The 19,544-nt window shown below is 37.5% G+C and overlaps 1 protein-coding gene across 1 annotated transcript; it reads left to right on the top strand.

Annotated features, from left to right (window-relative positions):
- Positions 1-5,851: 5,851 nt before the first annotated feature.
- On the top strand, positions 5,852-16,403 carry rhof (ras homolog family member F). Its single transcript, XM_053515531.1, has 5 exons — positions 5,852-6,124; positions 8,843-8,930; positions 13,364-13,473; positions 13,680-13,814; positions 15,196-16,403. Exons 1-5 carry the CDS (start codon positions 6,011-6,013, stop codon positions 15,361-15,363), a joined length of 615 nt encoding a protein of 204 aa, XP_053371506.1. The 5' UTR covers positions 5,852-6,010; the 3' UTR covers positions 15,364-16,403.
- The last annotated feature ends 3,141 nt before the right edge of the window (positions 16,404-19,544 follow it).

Below are 19,544 nucleotides of genomic sequence, written 5' to 3'. Positions count from 1 at the left end.
TTTATTTCCTTGAATTAAAGACTTTTAAACACTACATTATCCGTGTTCTGCAAAAAAATCCATCTCTGCATCAGGATAAATAATAAATAATTACAAATAAATTGCTTTTTATTTTTCATCTTAATTGGAACCTTTTCTTTTTATGGCAAAGTTGGAAAAACATGCTGCACTTTAATGGCTGCTTGGCTGTTGTCTGTTTTCAAAATGGCGGCGTCTCTAACAGCAGCAGGAACAAGAAGAAGCCGATCCGCCATTTCTGGGCGAGCCGTACTCACATACTACCTTACTACATAGTATGTGAAAACGACTTCATATACAGTTCATTTCAAATTCAGTTACTGTTCATTGCTATAACCACTAAGTTGAATACGACGACAAGACTGGGATTTAATCATCGCACACTCACTATTGTACTGAACAGTGTGTTAAATCACTCACTACGTTCCGGCATACTATTTAGTACGCTAGTATGAATGATTTTTAGATCGTAGCCATGGTGACTATTAGCCAATAGAGGCGCAGCATTCTCGGGCTTCCATTTCACGCGCGCAGGCTAACGCCGTGTTCTGTATTTAATGGGTTTTAATAATCCGGACCCAAAATGGCGGGGTTTAACCATTTAACCATATAAGGACATCAAAACTAGTTTGATATTTCAGTTGCAGAGCGGTAAACACGGGCTCGTGTCGTGTTCTGCAACCCCACCTTCCAGAATGTTCCACACAGTAACTCGATACAGGACGAGGTTGCAAAGCTGAGAGAGAGAGAAAGAATGGACGTTTTGTTCTGTAATTTCTTTGGGTGCACGTGATGTGTCTGCAAATAGTGAGTGGTATTAGTGTAGATCTACATGCAAACAGCGTTTGTGCATTGATTAAATTGTGTTTTGTATGCATTGTCCAATGCAACGGTGTTCTGCACCTAGAGAGCATTGCAAAATGCATGCACAAACACAACTCTGTTTAGTACAATTTTTAATAAAATCCCATTTTATGTATTGATTAAATTGTGCTAAGCAGTGTTGTGCATGTATTCTCCAATGTAGCTGCGTGTGTTTCTTATTCTGCACCTAGAGAGCATTGCAAAATGCACGCACAACACTGTTTACGACGATTTTTAATCAAATCCCATTTTGTGCAATTGATTAAATTGTACTAAACAGTGTTGCGCATGCATCGTCCAATGCAACTGTGTATTTCTTATGTGTTTCAACTGTGTGTTTCTGCACCTAGAGAGCACTGCAGCAAACTAAAAATTCTAGAGGCTTTTATTGTTGTTGTTTTTTTGTTGCTGTTTTTTCCTAAATCAGTAACCCTAAATAATGATTGATCTCGAGTTCTAGTGAGGTTTCTGCATAATATTTCTTTATTAAGAAGCAACTTGATGAAAATGTGGACCTAAGATAGTGGGACTAGAGCAGGAAATGCACCAACATTACATTAAGTGAAAATGTGATCGATCCATGACACACAACACCGACCAGCAGAATACTGCTAAACATACACAGTGTAATGAACTAATGTTAGAACAGAGATGCAGCACACGTTAAAATAACCCTGCAAATATCATATCATGCTGATGGTCTAACCTTACAAGAAAGCAAGAAGCAAAAATGGGAGCAGCCTGAAGGGTGGAGGGCACAACGCAGCTCCCTCAGAAGTGCTAGCTTTTGTCTTGTTCTATTTTAAGAGCAAGGAGGGACGTAACGAGAGAAACCCCGCTGTCTGCTGTCAAGAAACTGGTTTCGTGCTCACCGGATCTCTAACGAAGATCGTCATTTGAATAGGTATCTGTTAGGCCGTGCTCGTGAGTACACTCCAACGGTGTGGTTGATTTTAAGAGCTAATCAGAGTTGCCTGGTTAAAGATCTACAGATATGGAGGATTACTAGTGGATTGGGTTTAGGGTTCAAAGGTCAGATTATTTGGTTAAATCCATGTCAGCATGAATACAGGGGTTTGTACAGAGTCTTTGTATTTAAAAATAGCATTTAAAAATGTAAGTATTCTTGCACCAAAAGTGATCGAATGAGATAATTACTATAGAAATGATCTATCATTAAATCATCTGTTTCTAATTGTGTATTGTAATTGATATAACTTTATTTTAAATAGTACTTGCAATGAAACGCTAAAATATTTTATGATCCTTAGAAATGACATGTTGCCTGGCAAACATCGATTTTCCATGAAATCTGTTAAGACAAAACGATTCCTTCCTTGAATGACTTTTTATTTTATTATGGAGTTAATTTTAAGTAATCTACATTGATGGTGATAAAAAGGAAATGCCTCGCTAATAGTCCTTTTACTTAGTAACATTAGAATTGCACAAATCTCTATTTTGTAAAAAAAAAAAAAAAAAATTATTATCGTGTATGTGCAGTATTTAAAAAGAAATTTCCTGTGTATATTGTTAAAAATATTTTGCATTATATGTGTTTGTGTATTGTGCATATTTTTTAAGGCCCATAGTCTTTCTAAATCTTTGTTTCTGCCCTTCCATTTTCTCTCTTGCGCTCGCTCTCTATCTCTTTCTCACTTAAACACACACACAGCACACATTCAAGGGGTCTGGCTGGTTATTGAGTAAATCATTTACACATTCCTATGTGTCCACGTACATATAAAATTAAATCATGAACAAAACACTATAGCAGTAAGAGTATAGGTGTTTCTATCTGTGTGTGGATGGGTTGTTATAGCAGGATGTGACTCACTTGAAGAATTTAAGGAGAAAATCTGGTTTCACTGCTTCCACGAAACGCCTCCCTCATAAGCCTTGTCTTTCAGATGCCATGTCATTAAAGGCTGTTCCATTCTAAAGGGTGTTTCAAACACACCAATGAAATGCAGCCTGCTTTCTAAGCGTGTTCAATAAGCATGGATTGTATCTAACAAGCAGAAAATGGAAGGAAAAAAATAGAAATAATGATACATGTCGAGGAGGTACACGTCGACATGAAAGGATACATAGAAAACGGTCGAGTATTCACCAAGTCACATGGAATGAAGCATTTTTGATGAAACCTCATGAATGTTTTGTGTGCGTGAGACTAAATACCAAGGCATCATTGCGCTTAGTGAAGATATGCACATCTAGGGTGCAGCCTACTTCCAGCACTAGTGAGTGTAGTTGCATTTACATTACATTTACATTCATCTCATTTGCCTGATGCTTTTATCCAAAGTGACCTGTAGTTCACCCCAGGGTGTGATGGTGAGCAGTTGAGGGTTAAGAGACCCAACAGTGGAAGCTCAGCGCGGCTGAAAATTGCACTCGAGACGTTTCTGTCAGTTGCCCAGTCCCCTAACCAGTGAGCTGCTTTTCCTTCGGCATATATACGCAATAAAATACCAGCAAGCTATTTCAGTGCAACGAGGAGCTGCAATAAGAAGCAACGTGTCCAGAAAGGCTCGTCAGTATTTTCACAGAAGACTCACCTCGTACATGCAGTACAAGGCTCTACAAAAAAAACGTCATACAAACTTTAATACTTTTGGCACAAAGTTAATAAAAGGAAACATTGAAAAAAATCTTCTGCTATAAAAGCACAGGTTTTCAATTTTCTCAGCTCTCAACATTCACTCTTTTCTTATTAAACTGAAACAAAATGTGGGATTTCTGGAAGAGAATTAAAATACTTTATACATATATATATATATATATATATATATATATATATATATATATATATATATATTAGTAAAGCTTAAATCTCTTCACCCTTCATGCACCATATATTATTTGCTTTCTTTTGTATTTCCATTCGTTATGAATTTTGTTAATTAAGTTCTTGGTCTTACTTTATTATATGGTCATGTAGTACCTTAAGTGCATTGTTATTCTGTTCTAATTCTATATATATATTGGTGTTTTCTATGTAGTTATTTTCATGTACTCGAATAAAGTATCTTTTAAACTGTGAATTACTTTGTTCAATCCCTTATCTCAGACAGTTTTTATGTTTGGAAGGCCGTCTTTGGCCCCCTGCATGTCCAATTTGTCCTTCATTATGGTGCCTGTGTGTAAGAGGGTGGGGCTCTTCCTGGGATCCAAAGAGTGCCATAAGGATTAGAGAATGTGACTGGGGGACATGGCTGAAAGATGGAAGGATGATGTTTTCTTCGGGGTTTTTTTTTTTTTCGGTTAACTTTCATTAGATCTAATATGAGCATAAGATTTAACAAAAGTTTAACTCACTAATTCCAAAAACTATAATATGTAATACAACTACAACTATAATATTTAATACAATTCACATGCAATGACCAACAAATTTAGCACATAGTTGCACAGACAGACAGTCACTTTATTAATGCACACATCACAAATTACAACATAATTCTGTATAATTTATATTTATACTATATTGTATATAATTTATTCCTCCCACAGTCCAAAGACATGTAGATTAGGCTAATTGGTGTTCCCAAATTGCCCAAGGTGTGTGAATGAGGGTGTCAGTGTGTGTACGTGTGTGTACCCTGCGATGGATTGGCACCCTGTCCAGGGTGTATCCCGCCTAGTGCCCTAGGTCTCCTAGGATAGGCTCCAGGCCCCTGCGACCCTGCATACAGGCTAAAGCGGTGTAGAAGATGAGTGAGTGTATATAGTTTATATCATAGTCTTCTTAGTCTTATTCTTTTATTATTATTATTATTTTTAATAATTAAAAATCTGCACAGTCTGAAGGTTTTTGCAATTGTATTTCACTACTGTTGTACTTGTAAAATTCTAGAATCATTAAAATCATATAAAGCTGTGACATGTTCTTGACACAAGTTCTTTATCTTATATTAGAAACATTTGTCAAACATTCGTCTTAGCTTTGTTTTAAAGCCATAGTGGGCGTTCAAGTCAAACCAGGATTTTCTTTTGTAAATGAAGGTGTAAAACTAATTTACATTAGACTACCAGCTGCTTTAGGACGTTCGACCTGCGCAAAGGCCACATGTCTGTAAATCATGATCCTGGCCAAGGTGTCTCTGAGCCCACCGCAGTAGTTCCCGTGAGCGTTCAGCGAGGAAACTGATGATATACTTCTTGGCAACTTGCACAAGACACGCATCTATCTGTGGGAACTGTACACACAATCATTCACCAACACCACTTGCACAATACAGGAAATCGCCTGGGAGTTATTACCACATACCCTGTACAGCCCTGACCACAATTCAAGCCATTTCTACATGTTTGGGCCATTAAAGGAGTTCCTGGGAGGCCAGCGTTTCAGACGTAAAGCAGGCGGAGCAATCATGGCTCCGGCGTACTGAAAAAAACTTTCTACCTTGATGGTACCCACGCACTGAGATGCGCATAGCAGGGGATTATATCGAGACATAGAGGGAGTTTTTACCCAAATAAGTGTGTTCTCTTGATCAAAATCAAAAGTCCAAGTTTGACTTGAATGACTCTCGTAGAATTGGTGTTGCACAAATTGCATGCAAATGTTGAGGAGATGAGTCTTCTGATAATTGTTATTAATTTTATTTCTTAATTTAATTTATTTTTTATTTCGTAATGAAAATGTATGCAGAAAAGAAAAATAAATTATGTGAAAAACAGAGTACTACACACTTTTGATGCTTTAGAATACCTTTATCATTAGCATACTGTAAGTGGTGTATTCATTATTAACGCACCGACACACACACACACACACACACAGTGTAAATACATGCAATGCAAGGTTCAAAAGAGCGTAAAGACCTTTCTTATCTGATTGATTGCTGTGTGCGTGTGTAAAGGGTGTGAACCTGAAACTGCTCTGCTCTCGTGTGGTAGACAGTGGGTAGTGCACACACTGAAACACAAACACGCGCGTTCATTCAGTTCAAAGGTAGGTGGGGAAAGTTAGTGCTGGTGTGGAAATATCTCACACTCTCAGGAGGAAGTGGAGAGCTTGTGGTGTGATATATCTGAGCCGGCTCTTTCAGTGTGTGTGTGTATATGTGTGAGGGTGTGTGTGTGTCTGTGTCCTCATGGTTCTGCTGGTTCAGAGGAGGACATGACGCAGGACAAATGTGCTAACGGACAGCAGCTGAAGATCGTGATCGTAGGGGATGGAGGCTGTGGGAAAACGTCTCTGCTGATGGTCTATGCTAAAGGAGATTTTCCTGAGGTGAAGACAACGTGTACTTTTTTCATGTAGCGTTTCACACTTAACCAGGATCTTGTGCACTTTGTGGTCTGCTAACAGAGTACTCATTTTCTGAGAAATTCAATTGTTCAATGCTAAGTTTAGAGTTTAGAACTTTAGTAATTTAGTAATTACTTTGTTATGACTCTTATAATTGTGTTGTTACATTGACAATGTTCGGGGTCTGACGGATTTTTTTGTTAGTTAAAGAAAATTGAAAAATACCGTACATCACAACTTAGGCTGATCTTTAAAACAATAAAAAAGAATCGACACAAACATGAACAAAGTTCAGTTTAGCCACCACATCCACAAGTGTAATACATTTTTAACATAGCTGACAGAGTTTAAAAAAAGAAAAAGAAAGTGATGTTTGAATACGCATAACTAAGCCTGATTATAGAGTGGATAATCTAGCAAGGTGCTCTGTCAAAGCAAAACTGGGAAATTTCAAATGCGGTAGTCTAATGTAAGTTATTAAAGTTAGATAGTCTACTGTTTAAACCCTGATCTGGAGGGCTGGTGTCCGGCTCAGTTTAGTGATTTTTTTTATTTTTATGCAAACATATCTGATTCAACTACTCTGTTAATTGCCAAGTATTTTGGGAGTGTTTAATTGCTGGAAAAGTAGACATCGTAACCCTCTAGCTCTAGAGTTGAACAGCCCAGCACCTTTACACGCTAAAACAGAAGTACATTCTGCCCAGTTTTTGATTAATCTGTTCATTTCAAACAATAATTAACCAAACTTTCTGACCAATAATCTGATTTTTATTAATAAGTGATTTGTTATGAGCATAACTTAATGGAGTAATTTACTCTCACTGGCCACTTTATTATGTACAGCCCTCGTTAGCGTAAATATCTAATTAGCCGATCAACGTAGCAGCCACTCAACACATGTAGGCATGTAGACGTGTTCAAGAATGGCGAAGAAAGCTCATTTAAGTCACTCTGAAACATGGCGTGATTGTTAGTGCCAGACATGCTGCTCTGAATAATTCTGAAAGTGCTGATCAGTGGGGATTTTTATATACAATCATCACTAGGGGTTACAGAGAAAGGGGCAAAAAAAAAAAGGGGAAATATCCAGTGAGTGGCAGTTTTCTGGGCGAAAATGCCTTGTTAACACCAGAGGATAGAGGAGAATGGCCAGATTATTGGGGTTGAAGTGATAGAAAGATAACAATAACCCAAATAACATCCCGCTTTAGCCGAGGTACTGTATACTGAGGTACAAGGTGCTGAACACGCAACATGTCGAACCTTGAAGTAGATGGACTACAGCAGCAGAAGACTAGAATAAAAAGAGTCTAACTGCTCGCTCTTCTTTTAATGAAGTAGTTAATGATGGTCAGGACATCTTCAATATGTGTTGTGTCAATGATTAATATCTCTCCAGTGAAAACCCTAGCAGTTACCAAAGCAACAGACTTTAATTGATTTCTACCTGCCAGGTATAAACCTTATCTTCTGGCTTAGAGAATATTTATGACTAGCTGGTGCAACTAGAAAAGGGAAAACCCTTTTCCAGGCCCTGTACAAGTCTCTGTAACACCTCGCCCATTTCTGTTTAAGGTATATGGGTCTTTTTGTGTTTTGCTATACGCTCGATATCAAGTTCCATTAGACACTGTTGATTTTAAAGTCCATTTAGTTATTTATTTCCATCTATTTTAAAATGATCGGTGGGGGGCATGTTAACAGTTGTTCATGTTGCATACATTACTGCATTATTTACTATTCACCAATGTTACCGTGTGTCACAAGGTGAATTTTAGGGAAGGAAATGCGATTGCAAAAAAATGTCAGCACAATCACACACCCAAGAAGTGTGAAGAAGTGAATTAGTCCTAGCCATGTGGTTTCAATCTAGTATAAAGGTTGTTGTATGTTTGTATACATGCTGAGGGCTCTATTCTTCGGTTGTTGTGTGTACACACTGGACCTATACTAATGATTTTGTTCACATTATTTACATCACACTCTCGAAACCAGTTGAGTCTCTAAGCTTAACAAAGCAGGTTTGCTACAATAAAATTCACTTTTGCGTTTAGTGCTTTAACTTGAACCAGAGATGGTTACATTTTTCTTACTTGATACACTGGTACAAGGTCACATCTGGAAGCTGCACATGTATACAGTGCATAGTTCTTATGAAGGACAACAATATAAATCCTGAGCCCAGGACTGTATGGGGTTTTCTCAGGGTTCACTGGTTTCCTCCCAATCGATGTAAAGGTAGTACCTACTCTTAATTGCCCAGAGGTATGAATAAGTGTGTGAATGTAGTATACGTGTCTCTAATTATTCCTATTTTGTTTTGTTTTTGTCCACAAAATTTCCAGTTCCACCACAACCCTGACCTGGATAAAGGGTTTACAGAACATAAACATGCCAGACTAAGGGGGGAAATTAGGTATTGTGTAGGTGGTTTTCATTGTTGTGTTTATAAGTGAAAGTGGGTTTTAATAGTTAATAGTGGTCGGTTGGTATAAAAAGGATATTGGTTTAGGAGAAGTAAAGGCACTGGGTGTTAATTAACTGACAATCACAAACCAACTGTGTACCACTGCCCAGGCAATGAAAAACTGCTCATTCTGCATTTTATTCTGTTTAAAAAAAAAACCTTTTTATATATGTATGAATTTAAGTATAAATGTTGTAAAAATTATTTACACAGTTATATTTTTTATTCAGACTTACGCTCCATCGGTGTTTGAAAAGTACATGAAGATAGTAAACCATGGTGGAAAAGAGATTCAGTTGAACCTGTACGACACAGCAGGTATGCACACAAACACTCACACACACCTATCGTTCTTGATGCTGCATTCCTTAAACCTTAAACATAGGTGAAAAAAAATGGTGACTCACACACACACACACACACACACACACACATCTTACTTCTTACACAGAGAATACTGAAACTTAAACAAACAGAAACATGACACACCTTACATCCTCTTTTATTTTTTATTTCTTATTTATGATAGAAAATGAGAAACATCCTGAATTACCTGTTTTACTTGTGTATGTGTACTCAAAATTATTAAATACTGGATATAAAACTAAAGTGCAAAAAACTATTTGATTAAACATTTAGTTCACTAGGCAAGTAGGGAACTAGCATCACAGAAAACAAGCTAACTCACATATTTATGTTATAAGAAGTACAGAAAGCTAAATTACAAACAGGCAATAGAGGAAACATGCAAATCTAAAGAACTACCAAACTAACATAAGAAAACACATGCTAATCTACAATAAAGCAATAGCAAATGAGATGGAGTGCTGTTGCTATGAATATTAGCGGGACTGCGATGTGATCATAGACACAAGGCACAGCCTGATATTTCGCACTACAGCATGATCTTGAGCGTGATACTGCTTTTATACAACAGTTTCACAAACACAATTATTATCCACAGATTATAAATTGTCTGTTTATTTTACCAGTTATTTTGCTCCATCAACAAATATCCTTCTGCGAACTATCTAACCACGACTGGTGGAGCTGTGACTGGTTTTGAATGTGGGTTTTGGCAGCCAGTTGCTCTCTACCCAGTACTGCAGACCGTACAGACATACTTTCATCTATGCTCTTGACCGACAATTAGTGTAATTAACAGTTATTGGAACAACTGTGACATGGAGCGACACATATAATAAAACGTACCACTTGAGAGGAATGCTTCTCATCCAATCAGATTGCTTGGGTTGGAATTAACTGTTGTTAATATAGAAGCATAATAGTAAACAGGCTAAAGGATGTACTATGGCATAATATAAAACAGGTTAAACCACAAACTAGCTTTATAATAAACAAGCTAATCCAAAAACTAGCATAATACAGACTACCTACAAACTAGCATAATGATAAGCAGGCTAATCTACAAACTAGCATAATAGTAAATAAGGCTAGTGTAACTAGCATAATAAAAAAAAAACAGCTTAAACTGCCTCATTAAAAAAAACAAGCTAATCTACAAAGTAGCATAATCATAAGCAGGTTTAATCTTCAATCTAACATTTTACAAAGCAGACTAAACTAATTATTGTCACATGTAGCTTACAAAGAACTTGACACAACCAACTGACTGACAGACAAAAAATCTGACTGTTCCTGAAAAACCTAATTTTTCAAGAACTGTTGAGTTACACAAGCCCATAATCTCTTCAAGTGTTTTTATTAAAACACTAAACATTTCACTTGAATCTTGACCATAAATGTGGAACCACTTTGTTTCTTGTTTTAGACTGAAGTCTGCACTTAGTGTTTTTAGTAGCAGCAAGCTCATTCAGAGTGATTCTTTTCTCATGCTTTACCACAATCTAAGCATTACACACATTAAACATCTACACCGCAACCCCAACTGCAAATTAGCTTCACAGTAAACAGCAAAAGTACAAACTAACTGAATTGTTAAAAGGCTAATCTTCTGACTAGCATTATAGCAAGCAGCTGAAACTATCGACTAGCATTATATCAGGGTAGCAGATTAGCATTATTTTAAGGACGTTAATCTAGAATAAATATTTTATATATATATATATATATATATATATATATATATATAGTAAGTTTATGTACATAGAAATCTTACAACACAATTTGTACTGTTTATGTATGAAACCAGAAAATATACACTCTATAGATTCTATAAGTTCAATTTGTTTAGTTATTTTATTCAGTTGTAACTGCAAAGTTCGAGCATTACAAGGAATTCTGTTTCAGATTTAATTTAAGTCCTGTTTATGCTATATTTCTCACACATTGAAAAAATCTTTATTATCATTATTATTATTCATTCTGTTCATTATTCATTAATACTGAAGTACATCAGTATCATTTTTATGCTGATGTAGCTGTTTACCATTTCACAGCAAACTGAGATAAGTTACACGTTTAACAGGAAGTATACCAAGGATATAAAATGATCAAAGTGGCTTTGTCTACATTGCAGGAAGTGGAGAGTCGCAGGTAGAACACCACATCCTGTTACTGTGGCACACACTTGTCACTTTACACTCAGACAGGTGTTTAATCGTCCATCAACAATATCAACAGAAAAATAGTGCAATACATAAATAGGGTAAATATAATAATTGGAAAACCTGTTTAAAGGATTTCAATATTAATAACTGTCCAGGATACGTTTTTACAGACAGATAAATTTTACTAGCCTGTTTTAACCATTTTTCAGTTTTTACAACTGGTTACATAGACAGTTGCACCAGTACGTTTATGTAATTACTCAGCAAATCACGGCAATGAGTTTTTAAACAAATCTTTTTAAAGCTCATTTTCTCTTAATAAAATTTCTAACATAGTACTATATTGTGAAATTATCTTTAAAATGCCAACTCTACAATTTTCCCAAAAAAAATTGAGTAAACAGGTTAACATTATACAACACTGTAATAAATTAGCAAAAAGTGAAAGCACTATATATAATTTTCTTACAAATTTAATTAGACTGTTTTGTATTGCATTGTAAACCGTTAAAGAAATTAGTGAGTTGAATTGCTCATTGCGGTCAGTTTTTAACAGCTGACATTTTTGAAATGACAATTCGGTGTGTTCTTATCATTACCAGACGCATGTGTACGAGCAGTGATGATTCTGAGGAACAGGAAGACTGAGGCAGGATGTGGGTTTATCATCCACACTGCTTTTAAATGCAATGTTCAAGCACAAAACTGGCTCACATAATGATGATACGTACAAACAAACAGTGCTTTAATGAATAAAATAATTATCCCTTAAAATGTAAAGTGTATTCTAAATAATATATGTAAAGTTTTTGTCTGTATATTGCTCAGAACTCGCTCTTTCAGTCTTAACGTTTCTTTACGTTTCATACATTGGAGGAATTCCGGTTTTGAAAAAGTTTCTGTCTGTCTGTATGTCTGTCTGACAGATTTTGTCACAACATCACGCCTGGACAGAATTTAATGAAACTATTTTTAGGTCCTTAAGTATTAGGTAGTTCAACCAGCACCATAAATAAAATCAAAATGTTTAGTAGAAGTGAGAAGTTTTTTTACCAGATTATAAACCGCATGTTTTGAAGCAGCGTACTGCGCATGCATCAAACTGTGGGCGCGTCTTAAATCAACCGCTGGTCTGAATTAAATGAACCTTTGGCAGTACTTAGATATCTGCCTGAAGTTCACCCTTATTTACCTTTATAAGTGAAAGTAAAGTGCTGAGTAAAAGCGATGTTATGAACAGTTATGTGCCAGATATAATAATATACTTTAAAATAAAGTATACTGATGCGCTACTTACTCAATGCAAACAAACACATGCACCAATCGATATTAATTAGAAAAGTTAAACTGAATATTTTTTACTGGAATTAGTTTGTATTTAGACTGAAATAGCAGTGCTAAAGTAGTATACTGGAGTGTATTTGGCTGATGATGAAAGAAGTAAAACTAGACAAGTGCATAAAATACTCACACTTACAAATTTTTTATTTCTTTGTATTATTAAGATAGGCAAAAAGTTCTACTGTACAGACAAACAGGCAGACATGTACTGTACATGGGCTTTAACCAGAAATAATAATGTCACTGTTAGCATTAAAGCTGATCAGCTTATTTATAGCTTTAACCTTTCAACAATTTTTTTCAATTCAATTTTATTTATATAGCGCTTTTAACAATTGGCATTGTCCCAAAGCAGCTCTACACAATCAAAAGAATTATTTAAGTTTGTATGGAATTTGAATGTGTATGAATCAAAATGGTCAGATAGTCCCTGAGATGATAGTAGGAAGAAACCTTGAGAGGAACCAGACTCAACAGGGAACCCATCACCCATTTGGGTGAAACAGAAAGCAGGAATTGATCTGCATTCATACTGTGTGTTAGTTGGCAGGCAGTTCAGCTATAACAGTTGATGTTAATATGGAGTCCAGTTAGTTATTGAAGACTCAGGTAGACTTGTAGAAAGTTCCAGTCCTGAACTATCAAACAGACAAGTCCTCGGAGAAACAGCTGCCATCACCAGTCGAGGCCAAAACCGTCTTCTAGGTAGAGAGAACCATCCCCAGACTATTTTTACAAATTCTTTTCCTGTCAATGTCGGATACTAACGTTAGTCAAAAATAAATCAATCATAGGAAGATATGAGTAGGTGTAATGGTAAACATCAGTGTAAATCTACTCTGTGTGTGTTTGTGTGTGTGTGTGTGTGTGTGTCGTCAGGTCAGGATGATTACGACCGGTTGAGACCACTTTCCTATCAGGATGCGAATCTCATCCTGGTGTGTTACGATGTCACAAACCCAACCAGCTACGAGAATGTGCTAATTAAGGTATATTTACACACAACTTTACATGCCTTCTTTTAATTTTACAATAAAATGGTTAAAAGTGCTACACAAACAAAAATCTTATGGTCCAAATAAAATTCAAGGCTCTGGCTATTAAAACAAGTTGTGAAATAATGTTAAAACAAGTTAAACATTTTATTTCCTAATTCTAAATACAGCATACATGATGTGTATGGGTGTGTGTGTAGTGGTATCCAGAGGTGAATCATTTCTGCCGTGATGTCCCTGTCATTCTGATTGGCTGTAAAACTGATTTAAGAATGGACAAGGAGAAGATGAGGAAACTGAGATCGCTTGACCTCGAACCAATCACATACATTCAGGTAAGTGATGACATCATGCTGACATCACACCCCTAATCAAATCAGACCGGTTACCAAAGGTTAGAACGATAGGCAGTTAGTTCACTGTCTGGTGTAATTTATTCAATGCGTGTTATTGTGTGTTATATTGTATTTACAGCAGTGGTTCACTGAATTTTATGATGTGTTTTATTTGAATGGTGTGATGATTCACTGTATAATAATTCGCAGAGTATTAGTGCATTATAGTGCATTAGGTTCGCTGTGTCTTTTGGTTGTGGTTATGGTTCAGTATAATGGTTCAGTGTTTTATTTTAAGTTGAGTATATTGGTTTACTGTGTTATGGTGGCTTATGAGGCACAGTATAATATTTCACAGAATATTAGTATGTTATAGTGTTTAGAATAATGGTTCAGTGTGAATTTTTTTTACATCCTTCAGTGTCATGGTTCTGTGTGTTATGTTGTTTTGAGTATAATGATTTACAGTGTCACCTCGAGGGTCTAGGTTCGATTCCTGCCTCTGTGTGCATGGAGTTCGCATATTCCCCCCGTTCTTGGTGAGTTTCCTCTGAATACTCCTGTTTGCTCCCAAAAACATACAGATTAGAATAATCGGTGTTCCCAAATTGCCCGTAATGTGTCAATGAGTGTGTGTATGTGTGTGGCCCTGCAATGACTGGCATTCTGTCATAGGTTCCAGACCCCCACATCCCAGGATTAGATAATGAGTGAGTGAGTAAGTGAGATTCACAGCGTATCAGTAGACTATAGTATTCAGTACACAGTAATACTGTATTATTATGCATTATTATAATATGTGTGTTATAGTGTTCAGTATAATGGTTTAGTGTGCTAGGGTGTACTATACTCACTCACTCACTCACTCATCCTCTATACCGCTTTATCCTGTGTACAGGGTCATGGGGGGCCTGGAAGTGGCACAAGTTGGGGTACACCCTGGACAGGGTGCCAATCCATCGCAGGGCACACACATAGACACATTCACACTTTCTCATTCACACTACGGGCAATTCAGGAACACCAATTAGCCTAGTACCCGGAGGAAACCCATCGCGCATGGGGAGAACATGCGAACTCCACGCACACAGAGGCGAGAATCGAACTCAGATCCTGGAGGTGTAAGGCGACAGTGTTCAGTATAATACAGTGTGTTAGTATAATGGAGCAATTTGTTATGGTGTGTTATAGTGTTTACTGAAATGGTTCAGTATGTTATGGTGTATTATAGCATTCTGTATACAGTAATGTTTCAATGTTTTATGGCGTGATAGTGTTCAGTATACAGTAATGTTTCAGTGTGTTGGAAGGTAAGTGACTCGTGCCCTTCAGCATAATGGTTCACATTTTGTTATTCACTGTGTGTTTTTGATGTGTTCAGGGAGAGGAGACACAGAGGCGGATGAATGCTACCCTCTACCTAGAATGTTCAGCTAAACACCGTGAGAATGTAGAGGACGTTTTTAAAGAAGCCACCAAGCTGGCATTGGATTACAGTCGCAAAGCACGGCATGTCCGTAAGAAGCGGAGAAAGTGCCATATAATGTAATACCACCTGCAGTCGCACAACATTGTTTAGTTTTCTTTAGCTGTTTAATTTTTTTTTTTATATAGACCAAAATGACTGTATAAAGACTCAGAGAATTGCAATACATTATTGTAAGTAATTATAATAATGGAGAGTGTAAGAAGTGTATATGCTGCTATTGGCGTGTTAGCATATTAAATCTTATTAAATCAAGTATTAAATCCTTTACACTCTAGTGCATGTTCACTAGTGCATAGTTAACCAGTGTTCTTAATCTCGAAACTGAAGTACACTTTATGTCGGATGTTTACATCTTCATTATGATAGCGATCATTCTGTTGGGTTTTAATCCTCCAGGTGTGTGAATTGAGGTTTCTCCTCAGATTAAAATGGGCATTGAGGTCACCAATGTGATCATCATAGCTGGTTTCTAACACAGAGAAAGCACTTTTTTTTCCCCTCTTTGGACCTATTAAACAAATTACCACCCTTTTGTAATTCACTAAAATGAGCCACCAAGAGGAAGTACTTGAGTGCACACAGGACAGGTTTAGCAGGTTACTTCTGGCCCACTTGGTGCAGTGTTGAGTCACTCACTGCACTGATATCCAACACTGCCACCACACTGCATTAGATTTGCTATGAATATTTAGATTCACAGCACCCCCTAGTGGATAAGTATTGTATCTGACCAATCACAATCCAAAATGATTGATAAATTGACTTCATCTCCATCATTTAACTTTCCTGGACTGAGGTTTTCACTGATTGTGGTTAAAATTCATGGAAACAATATTGATCTGTTTTGTGATTTATTATAATTTTCTCCCATTTTTAAACATTTTGTTACATTTTGAAATGCAAATATTTTTTACATTTTAATTCCAAACTATTTTCATGTGTGTTGGTGTTCCCTGATGGAATTGTATTTAACTTTCTGTATGTTTAAAAAGCATTCTTTGTTACAAACCTTACACATTTCTGTTTGGAATATATATATAATAAGTATTATACCTGCACACATATTAAACATCTGTTCGTGCATGACTTTTTAAAACATTTATGTATGTTGCTTGTAAGTTTTACAAATTTTACTATACAGAAAGTTTTGTTCATTTATGCACTCAATACTGCTTTAACATGAAGCACCGCAGTGCTGTAGAGCATGGAGACGGTCAGCCTGTCACATTGCTCAGGTGTTTTTAAAGATCAGGTTGCTTAGATAGCAGACTTCCAGCTGGTTTCATTTGGTTCTCATCTTCTTCTTGACAATACGCCATCGTTTCTCTCTGGGGCTCAGGTCACACGAGTTGTCTGGCCAATCAAGCACAGTAATGACAGTGGTAAGATGTGCTGTAGGTGTGACAGAAGAGTTTAAGGTGGAGGTGGGTCTGCATCAAGGATCAGCTCTAAGCCCCTTTTTGTTTGCTCTGGTGATGGACAGGATGACAGATGAGGTAAGACAGGAGTCCCCATGGACTATGATGTTTGCAGATGACATTGTGCTCTGTAGCGAGAGCAGGGAACAGGTGGAGGAAAATTTGGAGAGGTGGAGGTACGCTCTGGAAAGCAGAGGAATGAAGGTTAGCCGCAGCAAGACGGAATACATGTGTGTGAATGAGAGGGACCCAGGAGGATCGGTGAGGCTACAGGGAGCAGAGGTAAAGAAGGTGCAGGATTTTAAGTACTTGGGGTCAACGGTCCAGAGCAACGGGGAGTGTGGAAAGGAGGTGAAGAGGCGGGTACAGGCAGGTTGGAATGGGTGGAGAAAAGTGTCAGGTGTGTTGTGCGATAAAAGAGTATCAGCGAGAATGAAAGGAAAGGTGTACAGGACAGTGGTGAGACCAGTGATGCTCTACGGCTTAGAGACAGTGGCGCTGAAGAAAAGACAGGAGGCAGAGTTGGAGGTAGCAGAGCTAAAGATGTTGAGGTTCTCTTTGGGAGTGACAAGGATGGATAGGATTAAGAATGAGTTTATCAGAGGGACAACCCACGTTAGATGTTTTGGAGATAAAGTCAGAGAGGCCAGATTGAGGTGGTTTGGACATGTTCAGAGGAGAGATTGTGAATATATCGGTAGAAGGATGCTGAGGTTGGAACTGGCAGGCAGGAGGTCTAGAGGAAGACCAAAGAGGAGATTTATGGATGCAGTGAGAGAGGACATGAAGTTAGTTGGTGTGAGAGAAGAGGATGCAGAGGATAGGGTTAGATGGAGGCAGATGATTCGCTGTGGCGACCCCTGAAAGGGAACAGCCGAAGGACAAAGAAGCACAGTAATGACATAGTCAGTAAACCAGATAGTGGTAGTTTTGGCACTGTGGGCAGGTGTTAAATACTGCTGGGAAAGGAAAGCTGCATCTCCATAAAGTTTGTCAGTGGACAGATCCATGAAATGCTCCAAAATCCTCCTGGCAGACAACTGCATTGACTTTAGATTTGATAAAATCATATGAAAATAGCGTATAAAACACCAGCCGATGGCATGGCTCCCCAAATCATCACCAACAGTGGAAATCTCACACTGGGCTGATTCAGTGCCTCTCAACTCGGCCTCCAAATTCTGGGATCTTGATTTCCAAATAATTTTTTTTTTTTTTATTTAAAAAGCGGACTTTGGACCACAGAGCAACAGTCCAGTTCTTTTTCTCTTTAGCCCAGGTAAGAAGCTTCTGAAGTGGCTTAAATCATAGGGATGCAAGAGTTGTAGCCTATTTCCTGATGGTGTCTGTGTGTGGTGGCTCTTGATGCACTAACTTCAGCCTCATTCCACTCCTTATGCAGTATACATACTCCTTATGCAGTGCGTATACATTTTTTTGGCTGACTGTATATTTAAGTATTAGCCCGGGTTCGATTCCCAGCCACTGGATGCAGTGCCGGTCTCAAGCCTGGATAAAATGGGAGGGTTGTGTCAGGAAAGGCTTCTGTCTCGCGTTAAACCTGTGTTAAGCTTGCCTGTGCGGAGTGGATGGTTCACTGTGGCGACCCCTTGCTGGGAGCAGCCGAAAGACAAACAGTAATTTAATAAAATTTTAATGAAAATATTCTAGCCATATTCAAGTCAATCAAACTGAAGAAAAAGCATCTTGAAATATTTAATTTCATACATTTATAGATGCACTGTGAATTTTATAGTCAATGTTATACAGTATTAAAAAAATAAACACGTTGAATAAAGCTATAGTTAGCAAAAAAATTATACACACTTCAAGAAAAAAAGTTACTTTTTATACTAAATTTATTTCATTTATATATATATAAATATAATATATATAAATATTATATATATATATATATATATATATATATATATATATATGCCTTGTTGATGCTAGAGGTCAGAGGAGAATGGGCCGACTGATTCAAGCTGATAGAAGAGCAACTTTGACTGAGAGAACCACTCGTTACAACCGAGGTATGCAGCAAAGCATTTGTGAAGCCACAATACGCACAACCTTGAGGCGGATGGGCTACAACAGCAGAAGACCCCACCGGGTACCACTCATCTCCACTACAAATAGGAAAAAGAGGCTACAATTTGCACGAGCTCACCAAAATTGGACAGTTGAAGACTGGAAAAAATTTTGCCTGATTTGATGAGTCTCGATTTCTGTTGAGACATTCAAATGGTAGAGTCAGAATTCGGCATAAACAGAATGAGAACATGGATCCATCATGCCTTGTTACCACTGTGCAGGCTGCTGCTGGTGGTGTAATGGTGTGGGGGATGTTTTCTTGGCACACTTTAGGCCCCATAGTGCCAATTAAGCATAGTTTAAATGCCACAGGCTACCTGAGCATTGTTTCTGACCATGTACCCATCCTCTGATGGCTACTTCCAGCAGAATAATGCACCATGTCACAAAGCTCGAATCATTTCAAATTGGTTTCTTGAATATTACAATGAGTTCACTGTACTAAAATGGCCCCCACAGTCACCAGATCTCAACCCAATAGAGCATCTTTGGGAGGTGGAACGGGAGCTTCGTGCCCTGGATGTGCATCCCACAAATCTCCATCAACTGCAAGATGCTATCCTATCAATATGGGCCAACATTTCTAAAGAATGCTTTCAGCACCTTGTTGAATCAATGCCACGTAGAATTGAGGCAGTTCTGAAGGCGAAAGGGGTTCAAACACTTTATTAGTATGGTGTTCCTAATAATCCTTTAGGTGAGAGTATGTGTGTGTATGTATGTGTA

The sequence above is a fragment of the Clarias gariepinus genome, chromosome 17 (assembly GCF_024256425.1).
Source record: "Clarias gariepinus isolate MV-2021 ecotype Netherlands chromosome 17, CGAR_prim_01v2, whole genome shotgun sequence".
NCBI classification, from domain to species: Eukaryota; Metazoa; Chordata; class Actinopteri; order Siluriformes; family Clariidae; genus Clarias; species Clarias gariepinus.
The sequence above is the reverse complement of the archived record's forward strand: the minus strand, read 5'-3'. Positions and strand labels throughout refer to the sequence as shown.